A 12,453-nucleotide genomic window follows, 5' to 3' on the forward strand; every position below is an offset into this window, starting at 1 on the left:
GTTTTTCTTTGCAATGATCCAGAATTAATCTCGGACGATTGTAAAACCTTTCTTAAAATCAAATTACCCTTCCTTTGCAATCGTAAATTTTCATAGAGATACGATTTCTCCAATTATCCCACGACTAGTACATCATGATACGTACATGATATTGTTTATGAGGTGTTCTCGGTCATTACCAGATCTCCAGTTCTTGGTTTAGAATCAAAATCAAAATCAAAATCAAAATAAACTTTATTCAAGTAGGCTTTTTTAAGCACTTTTGAATCGTCATTTTACAATTAAGTGAAGCTACCACCGGTTCGGAAAGTAGATTCTACCGAGAAGAACCGGCAAGAAACTCAGTAGTTACTCTTTTTTAACATTTAAAAAATACAACGTCATGTTAATTAAATACAATTATTTCAATTAATGTATCCTGCTTGGAAGTCAACAGGTATTAACTCCACGCTTTTTTGTCATCTACAAAATCTTGTATCGAATAGTATGCTTTTTCTACCAATGTATTTTTAACAAACGATTTGAATTTACTAAACGGCAAAGTTAAAAATTTCTGCGGAATTTTATTATAGAAACGGATACCTTGCCCCAAGAAGGATCCATTGACTTTGCGGAGTCGGAAACTTGGCGTTATAAGTTTATCCTTACTTCTAGTGCATATACAATGATTATCACTGATTTTATCAAAGTGATCAATGTTACTGTGAATATACATGATATTGTTGTAAATATATTGCGACGCAACAGTAAGTATTCCTACTCTGTTAAAAACATCCCGAAGAGAGTCTCTAGCTCCAAGATTATAAATAAACCGAATTGCTCTCTTTTGTAAAATAAAGACAGATTCAATATCTGCAGCGTTACCCCAAAGTAATATGCCATATGACATAATACTGTGAAAATAACCAAAATAAACTAAACGAGCGGTATCAATATCAGTTAGTTGTCTAACTTTTCTAACCGCGTATGTTGCGGAGCTGAGTCTTCCTGTTAGGGATGATAAATGAGAAGTCCACTGAAGTCTGGAATCCAATTCTATTCCTAAAAACACAGTAGTATCAGCTACTTCAAGACGGTCACCATTTAAAGATATATTATAATTTGGCTTGCTAACATTAGGTAGGGTAAAAACTACACATTTTGTTTTTTGAGCATTCAAAACTAAATTATTTACTGTAAACCAATTGTGTATCTGTGATAATGCACCGTTCACATCGTCATAGTCATTTTTTTTCCTGTCAACCTTAAAAATCAGCGAAGTATCGTCAGCAAACAACACTATATCACAAATACCCTTAACATAGAAAGGAAGATCATTTATATATACTAGGAATAGAAAGGGACCCAAAATTGAACCTTGTGGAACTCCCATTTTTAACGTAGATCCAGAAGACTTTATTCCATTAATGAAAACTTGCTGGATTCTTTGACTTAAATATGAAGCGATGAGATCAAGAGCTTTACCTTTAACACCGTAATATTTGAGCTTATAAAGAAGCGTTTCGTGTTCTACACAATCGAATGCTTTAGATAAATCACAGAATACTCCAATAGCGTTCTGTGATTTCTCCCAAGCATCGTAAATATGTTTGAGAAGCGCAATTCCCGCATCAGTTGTCGAGCGACCTCTTCTAAAACCGAATTGCTCACCATGAAAAATAGCATTTGTACCGAAATGGACGAGAAGTTGATTTAAAATAATTTTTTCGAAAATTTTACTTAAGGATGGGAGTATTGAAATAGGCCTGTAATTACCGGGATCGCTTCTGTTTCCAGTTTTAAAAAGTGGTAAAACTTTACTACATTTTAACAAGTTAGGAAATGAACCCGTGTCCAAACTCTTGTTAAAAATTGCTGCTATATACGGAGCAATATCGTATATGATGTTATTAAAAAATTTTACCGAAATGCCCCATATGTCGTTAGTTTTTTTAATATTTATAGTTTTAAATACTTTTATGACATCTATTGCAGAAACCGTTTCAAATGAAAAATCAATAACGCATTTAGAAACACTATTATTTAATAACCTAGCTGCATTTGATGTAGATGATTTTAAATGAAATGTTATTTTATGGGGTACTTTATCAAAAAATGATTCAAATAAATTAGCAACCTCTAATTCAGAACTCGTGTATCTACTACCTGTGTTCAATTCTATTGGTATCATTTCCTTTTTGGGTTTTCCACTAACACTACTAATAACATCCCATGTGGCTTTAATTCTTTTATCAGAATTCAGGATTTTTTTCTTTAAATATAAGGACTTAGCAGAAATGCATACTGTTTTAAAAATTTTGGAATATTTAATGACGTATTCTAAAAAGGCTACGCTTCGATTCCACCGCCTCATATCATATAAGTCGTATAATTTATTTCTACTTTTATAAATACCAACAGTAGCCCAGTCACTAAACTTTAATTTTGTGTTACTATAATATGATTTCATTTTAAATATATTGTTAAATTCTTTTAGTATTACTTCAAAAAATGAATTATAAAGCTCATTTGGACCCTGTGTCGTAAGATCTAGATTAGACAATTTATACGCCACAATATCATTAAAACAATGTAATTTGTTAGCCGTTATTGGCCTGTATGTTATTTTTTTTAAATGATTTATTTCTTTGTGTTTTAATGAAAACTTCTGACCACAATGGTCAGAAGTTAAATTATTTATAATTGATACTTCATATATTTCACAGTCACAGAACACATTATCAATACACGTAGAAGTGCCGTCGGTTATTCGCGTCGGTTCATTAACTCTATGAGTTAAATTAAATGACATAAACAAGGCGACCAACCGAACACTTAACGTAGTTTCTTTAAGTAAGTCGACGTTAAAGTCCCCACATACAATTATATATTTATTAGTTTTACATAGCTTTTTAAGAATGTCCTCCATAGTGGTTTCAAACAAATAATAATCTCCCGATGGGGGCCGGTACACGCAGACTATAATGTACTGTGGAAATTCCACGCAGGATAGTTCGATAGTACGTTCGATAGAGAGGGCCACAATATCTTTTCGAGATTTACAAACGATATCATTCCGTACTAATATTAATGAGCCACCACGAATAGCACTCCCTCTTACGAACGCACTTGACAGTTTAAAGTTTGAAATATTAAATATGTCAATTTTTTTAACCCAATGTTCTGTGAAACAAAATACATGTATTTTATAACACTCCGAAAATAATTCTATTTCATGATCTTTGCCACCTATGCCCTGTATATTTTGATGTATAATATTTAAGTAAGAGGGCGCAGATGTTGTCGTTTTATTTAGTTTAAACTATTAATTTGAGTATTTTTAATTTTGTCGGTGTTAATATAAATTAAATTATTATTTTTATTATACATATGATCCTTGGTAACATTACTTGTAAAATAATTTTTGATAGTGTAGGCAATTAGGTTACCAATTTGTCTTTTCGATTTCATTGGTAGGTACATAGTATCCTCTGTCCACTTAAATCTATGAATGAATTTATTAATGTCAAATAACATTAAATCATTACTGCAATGTCGAGTCAAATTATATAGACATAGGTTTAAGTCATAAATATGTAAATTCTGTGCATCTGTCAAGGTATGTGAATATGGAAATAAACTAATTATAAATTTGCATTTCTTTTGATTTTGGATTTCAATTAATAATTTAATATCCTTAATTAAACTCTTTTTGTTTAGAGACAAACTGTCACCATGCATTAATACTACTACATTATTAGAACCCAGATGCATAGAATTTATTTTATTTATTTGGTATTGATAGGTTGCCCCGGGTGAGCATGTGTTAAATACATTTTTTATTTCACTTTTAATTATTGAGCCAAAGCCCTGTCCTAACTTATCCGATACTACAATAACATCTTTATTTACTTCTAACCCCAGTTTATTATGGTTATGGTTCCCTGGTGCACATTGACTCAATTTGATAGGTGATACTTTGGTATTATTACTATTAGGAGGAACCAACTCATTTTCCTGAGTATGCATACAGTTACATTTATTCGATAAGGATTCAAATTTTTCTAAGTTGGAGGTGCATAGCTCAAGAAGATTGTTGGCTGTGTGTATGTGTTCCTCTATCTGTTTTTGAGCCAATTCATATTTTTTATTAACAAAATCTAAAGATCTTTGTAGGCTAGAAATTTCTAATTGCAGTTGTTCAATGTCATTTTCATATATTATTTTATTATTCTGCAATTTATTATTTGATGATTTTACTTTATTAATTAAATGTGACCGGTCTTTTCTCATTTTGCATATGTATTGATAGTTATTAATGTTTTTTTTTTGTTTTACGGATGAATTTATTTAATTTTATATATTTTTTTATCTTATTATGTGAACTCATAATATTATTACGTCAAGTGAATACAGAATATAAATAAATAATAATAACCAAAGATTTGGAACAACAGTGTGATTGTGAATTAAAAATATGTGTAATATATTGCACAAAAAAGCTATATAGCACATTTTTAAACTCAAATAAATTCAAGGTCCTACAACTTTGGTGTCAAAATAAAATATGTTTAGACAAAGAAGTTTCATGTTACGAAGAATGGAGCAAAATTTTTTTTTGTTTCGTGCTTATACATACACTTGGAACAAAAAATCGTGGATCCTTCATTTGAAGTATTTTATTGTAACATATTTTGAGATGTGATCTAAATGAAAGATATTTTGTTTTTGTTTTACTTTTTAATTCTTATAGCAATATCGTTTCCTTTTTAAAATTAAGCGTTGCTTTGAACCCAAGATGTGTAGCGAGATACACGAACATTGACACCAGGGTAACGAGCCAGGGCGCATCTTTCTCCCCAGGAGCAAACACCGACGATAACTCCGTTGTGGAACAGAGGGCCACCAGAGTCTCCCTGGCACTGGTCACGACCTCCAACATCGAGCCAACCGGAGCACAACATGTTGTCAGTGATAGTACGACCCAGCTCAGCATAACGATTTCTGCAGGTAGCCTGGTTGACGGACCAGATTTGGACGTGACGAAGCTGTTCAGAAGAACTGCCACCGACCTGAAATAAAGGAAATAATAAGTTAGTTTATACATAAACGAGTCGAGATGGCCCAGTAGTGCCACGCGTGCATCTTAACCGATGATTGCGGGTTCAAACCCAGGCAAGCACCGCTGATTCATGTGCTAAATTTGTCTTTATAATTCATCTCGTGCTCGGCGGTGAAGTAAAACATCGTGAGAAAACCTGCATGTGACAAATTTCATAGAAATTCTGCCACATGTGTATTCCACCAACCCGCATTGGAACAGCGTGGTGGAATATGTTCCAAACCTTCTCCTCAAAAGGAGTGGGCCTACTTTCTGATCTCGCAAATTAAAAAATCAACATCGCCTAATGCCTCCTGCAAAATACTTCTAAACACAGAAACAAAACTCGTAAAAAATATTACAGAATATTCACACATATAAATTCTACTTACGCTGGTAGTTCCCCATCCGATGGCCCATACGGGTTGGTTGTCACCGAGGTTGTAGTTGCTGCCAGCGATTTGACCAGCGCGTACGTTGTTGTTGAAGGAGAAAGAGCCGACGATGTGCAAGATTGCAATATCTTGGTCCAAGGTGGCGGTGTTGTAGCTAGGGTGGATGATGATTCTGCTGGTGGTGTGAACGACTCCACCGCTGTTGGCATTGGTGGAACCAACGCGACTGCGCCAGCGTGCAATCGGGTCACCACTGAAATCATTGCAAAAATGACATCATTCGTTACGTAGGTTTCATATATAAAAAAACATTTGGTAATCCTATTCAAATCCAGAAAAAGTTCTTACATGAGGCAATGAGCGGCAGTAAGGACGGCCCTGTTGTTAAGGATGGCACCTCCACAGGCTTGGAAGAAACTACCAGATCCAGTCCATGAGAAAAGAAGAGCCACACCCATGGGGTACTGACCAATAGTGGTGACTGATCCCCCAATAATTCTTTGCGAATCTTGGGGTACGGCTGTAACAAAAATATGAGCATTAAATATTCATATAATACGTCGAAATTTATAAATGATTCCAAATATAATGGTATTAATTTTTTTTTTAATGGTATTAATTTCTTTAAATGTAATACTTATGCATACCTGTAACCGCAGCTAGGCCTATGGCCAGTAATATGAGTGCAGCACGCATCCTGAATGAAACTCACTGAGACTGTGATACCCTTCACTCGAAACGATATGTTTTTATAGCTACCAGTCGAAATCGTCAAAACTATCATCTGATAAAATCACTAATACGAAATACCTGATTAAGCCCTTTAATTCCTAATATAATAATAATCAATTATAAATATTTATTGACAGTGATGAGTTATTTGTAATTTGAATGTATTTTATCATGATTCGTTTTGGATAATACGGAAATACCCAAATATTAGTGGTGTGGCAATGAATTATACTCGTTCTTAATTTCAGAATTTTTTTTTAATCGCAATGTTTATAACCAATAAGACATGTTGTTTATGAACATATATATACATTAATATATATTTGTTATTTGTTTGTTGTGTGTGTTTTTACTATTTTCAACCGACTTCAAAAAGGGGGAGGTTATCGATTCGTCTGTATTTTTTTTATGTTTATTACATCATTACTTTTTACCGGGTGGACCGATTTTAATATTTTTTTTTGTTTGAAAGGTAGTGCTTCTATGATGTTGGTATCCCTATGAAAACGATATAAGTCTTAAATTTGCATTATGTACGTGCGCGACAAATAGGTGAATCACTTAAAATTGTGCCAACCAATTTTGATGATTATTTTTTTATTATATAGGATATACTTTAAGAGTAGTTTGGTGAAAGTTTGGTAAGGTTCTGAGCATAGGATCCATGACAAAGTAACGGATCAGCAGGGAACGGAACAATTCTGAGGAACACGTTAGCGATCCTCGGCCGAATCTTTCATTTATATGTTATTTGCATATTTGAGTCACCTTCTGTAACATGCTTATGTTCATGTAATTGTCATTGTCGAATATTATAATCATCTAGCGACCCGCCCCGGCTTCGCACGGGTGCAATACTGATACTAAATATACTACAGAATTTGTTTATTTACGACATCATAGTGCAAACATCTAAAATTATCAGTGTTTCTCTGCTATGGTGTTCATGTATTATATACACAAACCTTCACCTCGAATCACACTATCTATTAAAAAAAACCGCATCAAAATCCGTTGCGTAGTTTTAAAGATATAGGGAAGGACATAGTAAGCGACTTTGTTTTATACTATGTAGTGATGGAACTTCGAAACGGCTTACAGTTAGGGTGCGATTTGGGTCAGAATTTCTTACTGTATTTAATAAAATTTTGTGTATATGATGTGATGCAATATGATGTACGACATGTATTAGCTCTTTTGCAAAGTTTTTTTACTGAGGTCGATTACAGCTCTTTCGAGGGTGGTACCTTGTAGTTTATGCGGAATGACGTATTAAAACCACATTTCGAAAGTCTTTTTTTGCTTTATTCGAAAGTTTCTTTTGAAATTGTCCCAAAGTAATTTCTGATTCATATTAACGCTTAATCTATCCATATTCAAAAAAAATAGTTAGTCTACATAAGCTTCACTTAAAATCAAATAAATAATAAAAATTTTAACAAAAAGGAAAAACGGACTTCACACAAACCACTATTTTAAAACAAATAAAAATGCACTAAAAATAATAAAAATAATTGCATATTTAACATATTTTTTAGAGTCCTCCTAGGTAACATGAAATGAAAAATATTAGACTACTTAATAGTCAATTTACGATTTTATAATATAGTTATAATTATTGCTATATTTGGAGTCGGTGTCATTGATCATTATGAAATCTTTAAAGTAGGTATACAAGGGTATAGTTCAAAACAAACGCACTAAATTTTTAACAGGTATTATGTATAATTGTATATTTATATACAGTTTACTATTTTTTTTTATTTATAAAAAACTAATAAATACTGGATATTTGTCAATATATAAAAAAAATATATTCTTTAAAATTTTTTATTCCCCCAAAAATGCCTTAAAAACTAAAAAAAAACATTGTAAAACTTGTTCGACAGATTATTTTAAAAATATAAACGTTTTCTTAGCTTTCCAAAAATGTATAAAAACTAGAAATTTGTGTCAAAGCAACCGAACTACAATGACAACTAAGGACGCTGGTAGAAATTCGTATTCGAACATGACCGAATTTGTACCAAAAATAGCTCTTTGTACCAAAAATTCTCACAAAATTAATTAAAAATAGTATCCAATGTTAACAAGGTACTTATTCACTTACTTAAGACAATTTTTAAATAAAATTTAGATACACATAGAGTTCAATAGCTAAGTTGTAACTTTCTGTAACAGAGCACAGCACTCACAGCATGTTCTACAGCGCATATTGCAGGATCTCATCCTTATCATTGTCCTCACAAAGAGGTCCCTGAAAGGAGAGTTCTTTTTCATAAATTCGTGCTTAATGAGGATTTAACAGTAGTGTTTTGTTTGAAGAAAAAACTCTAGACCATTTATTTTAGTATTCAATAGACTTTTATTGATACTTTTTTAATAAATTTTTGTGAAGTTGCGTTTTTGACAATTTTCGAAAACATCTAAAAAGTGATAACTTATAAATTGTTCAATTTGCATCGTGCATATGGGGCCTAAAATTATTGCAAATAGTCACCCCTATCACCTCCTAAAGGGAATACGCCGAATCTCCAATAACCCTGTGTATATACACTTCGATACATTTGATAAATTCACTTCCCTTTAGACCTAAGCCTATTTTAAGCCTAATCTTTTAGATAATCTACTAATCAAGTTAAGATTGTAATTTTTATTTTTGTAGACGCGTCAGTAATTAATCAACAGTCTCCACGTTCACATAATAGAATGAATCTTGATCCACGTAGTAATAAAACAATAATATCAACGTACAATATTGATTTTCAACCGACTTCAAAAAGGAGGAGGTTATCAATTCGTCTGTATTTGTTTTTAATGTATTTTACCTCACAAATTTTTACTGGGAAAATCGATTTTGATATTATTTTTTTGTTTCAAATCTAGTGCTTCCCATTTGGTCCCATTTTAATTTGCTCCAGTTCTGATGATGTGTGCTTATGAAAACCATATAAGTCTTAAATTTGCATTACGTATGTGCGCGATAAATAGGTGAATAACGTAAAATCAGGTAAACTAATTTTGATGATTCTTTTTTATCGGAAAGGATATACTTTAAGGGTAGTTTGGTGAATGTTTAGTATGGTTCTGAGCATGGGATCCAAAGTAACGGAACTCTTCAATTCTAAGGAACACGTTAGCGATACTCGGCTATTTTTTTATTGGCTATTTGGATATTTTAGTGTGAGCCGCACAGTGAGGGTGCGACATGTGGCAAAATTTCTTGCTGTTTTTGATCAAATTTTAATATGCTTATGTTCGTTGATCCATTACAATGTACGACATATGTATATTAACTCTTTTGCAAAGTTTTATTTACTAAGGCCGATTACAGCTCTTTTGAGGGTACCTTGTAGTTTATTGACTGTAACTAACCAGCTTAATGATAAAGCTATGACGGTGGCTATATTTTTCGATTATTCCCTATTACTTTTACTATTTTTGTCTTGTAAAGCCACATTTTCAAAAGTCTAATTTTGCGTAATTTGCAAGTCTCTTCTTAAATTGTCCTCGAAGTAGTTTTATTTTGTTTACATAGGCGTTTGTCCCTAACTTCATTTACTTCATGTAAACGGCGCTGACTCATATAAAGAGCACGCTTAATCTATCCATATTAAGAAAAATGAGTTAGTCTACATCAGCTTCACTGAAAATAAAAAAAAAATAACAAAAATAAAAACCGACTTGTCGATGATAATCATTAACATTACATACTATAGAGCATTAGTAGTAAGCTTAGATCTTCAAAATTACGTCACGGCATGCGGTTCTTAACAGATAGAGTGATTCAAGAGGAAGGTTTTTGTGTATAATACTTAAACAATATAGTAAAGAATCACTGATAATTTTGGAAGTTTCTTATGTGATTCTTGCTTCAACAGATGACACCGAGATCAAATCCGAACGTCTTATGCGCATTCTACGAAAATGTACAAACTAACATAATTCGCTATCACTACGATGTACTCAAAAATTGGAAAATGATTTCAAAAGGCTGACTAATTGACATCTAAGGTTCTGTAGTCTGAAGTTGCAAATGAGCATTAGTAATTAGACGTTGACTGGCTGTGATAAGCGTTATAGTATTCACGGATGTGCTTATTGGCTGACAGCGCTTATCAGAATGAAAGTTATAAATCGACTCTTAATTTAACCAATCAGAGGTCAAATTATCCTAAGCAAATTGTTTATTTATTTATTTAATCGATACACCACAGTATTTGAAATATAACACTTAAAACAAGAATACAGAAAAAAGACACATACAACTTCAAACACTTAATAGGTATATACAGCATTAATAGTTACGTTAGCCTCCAATAACAATTTTTAACTATACTCTATTCAAAAAATACTACAGACAGCAATAATAACACGCTTATTAATTATTTAACATTTAGACAATTGATAAAAAAATAAAAAGTAAATGAAGTAGAAAACGAATACTAAATACACACAAATGACAATATAGGATTCTTAGAGATAATACCATAAATTCACAAAATTAAGCAAAATATAACAGTTTAAAAACAACAACAATAAAGATATCCCAATCACAATAACGCTCCCAACATTAATTTTTTGCGAAATATAGGTAGTGAGTCGTGAAAAATGTCAATGCCATTACTGTTAACATTATTATATAAGTTTATGAGGTGGTTGACTGGAGAGTATTTACCTATGTTTGTTTTGGAAAATCGAGAGGAGAAAAGTTTTTTTAGAGGTTGCCTAGGTAGTAGGTACTGCTATGTTAATATCTTGTAGTAGATCTGTTGCATCCAAGTGGTTGTTTAATAGTTTATATAGAGTAATTAGAGAGGCAATTTCGCGGCGTTTTTCTAGAGTGCACAGTCCAAAATATTTTAAACGTGATTCATAGTCGGCCCTATAAGGGCAACTGTTATTTTTACTAGCTAGTAATTTAGTAAATTTCTGTTGTATGCGTTCCAACCGTTCAATGTAAAGCTTATAGTGTGGATTCCACACTACAACCGCATATTCTAAAGCACTACGTATAAACGAATTGTACAAAGTTATGATAGTTGCCGGTCTCTTAAAATCATTGCAGTTACGTCTGAAAAAACCGAAGTTTTTCCAGGCCTTTGTGGCAATATAATTTATGTGGGTGTTAAATTTAAGTTTGGCATCGATCATTACACCTAAATCACGAACAACCGAAACTTCCCCGAGCGGTTTGCCCTGTAAACTATAATGGTGTCTTATTATGTTTTTGTTTCGCGTAAACTTAATAAACTGGCATTGACTTGACTTATCGACATTTAGTTCCATTTCGTTCAAATCGCACCATTTTTGTATGGAGTTTAGATCGTCTTGGAGCAATTTGCAATCATTCATGGATGTTATAGACCGGTAAATATTTAAATCGTCAGCAAAGATAGAACATTTGCTGTTCTTGATACAGTGTGCAATGTCATTGATAAAGATGATAAATAATATTGGGCCTAGGTGTGTTCCCTGTGGAACACCAGAGGTCGCAATAAACTCGTGAGATTTGTAACCACCGAGTGTAACTCTCTGTATTCGATCAGATAAGTATGATCGGAACCAAGATAGCAGGGGGTCATGAATACCGTATAAACTAAGCTTGTGAATTAAGATTTTGTAATTAACTTTGTCAAACGCGCTACTGAAGTCGGTATAAATCGAGTCAACCTGTTGTTTATTATCTATGCATCCAGAAATGTAATTTATGTAGGTCGTGAGATTTGTAGTGGTTGACTTACGCTGGCAAAATCCATGCTAATCACTTGTAATCATGGTTTTGATATATTGAGACAAATTTATCTTTGCAATGACCCAGAATTAATCTCGCATGATTGTAAAACCTTTCTTAGATTCCAATTACCCTTCTTATGCAATCGTAAATTTTCACAGAGATACGATTTCTCCAATTATCCCACGACTAGTATATGATACGATATGATAGTATTTCACGATTATTACCAGATCTCCAGTTCTTGGTTTAGAGGATAATATTATTACGTCAAGTGATTACAGATTATAAATAAAAAATAATAACAAAGATTTTAAACAACATTGTGATTGTGAATTAAAAATGTATCATGTAATCGAAAAGTTACATATTTTTAAACTCAAAAAAATTCAAGGTCCTTCACCTTTGATGTCAAAATAAATTTTGTTTAGACAACAAAGTTACATCATAATGTTGCCAAATTTATTTTGTCCCGTACTTATTTGGAACAAAAATGTATAAATCGTGGATCC

General features: G+C 32.5%; 2 protein-coding genes across 6 annotated transcripts in view; one reads left to right on the plus strand and one right to left on the minus strand.

Moving 5' to 3' along the window:
• The window catches only part of LOC124539311 (solute carrier family 12 member 4), a 448,925-nt gene that overhangs the window by 271,103 nt on the left and 165,369 nt on the right, over positions 1 to 12,453 (plus strand). The gene's annotated exons all lie outside the window — the stretch shown is intronic.
• LOC124544256 (trypsin, alkaline C-like) lies at positions 4,752 to 6,233 on the minus strand. The gene is made up of 4 exons (XM_047122767.1): positions 6,123 to 6,233; positions 5,824 to 5,995; positions 5,473 to 5,728; positions 4,752 to 5,051 (listed from the first exon to the last, which is right to left on the minus strand). Exons 1-4 carry the CDS (start codon positions 6,169 to 6,171, stop codon positions 4,755 to 4,757), a joined length of 774 nt encoding a protein of 257 aa, XP_046978723.1. The 5' UTR covers positions 6,172 to 6,233; the 3' UTR covers positions 4,752 to 4,754.

Source organism: Vanessa cardui, chromosome 1 (assembly GCF_905220365.1).
Source record: "Vanessa cardui chromosome 1, ilVanCard2.1, whole genome shotgun sequence".
Lineage (NCBI taxonomy): Eukaryota > Metazoa > Arthropoda > Insecta > Lepidoptera > Nymphalidae > Vanessa > Vanessa cardui.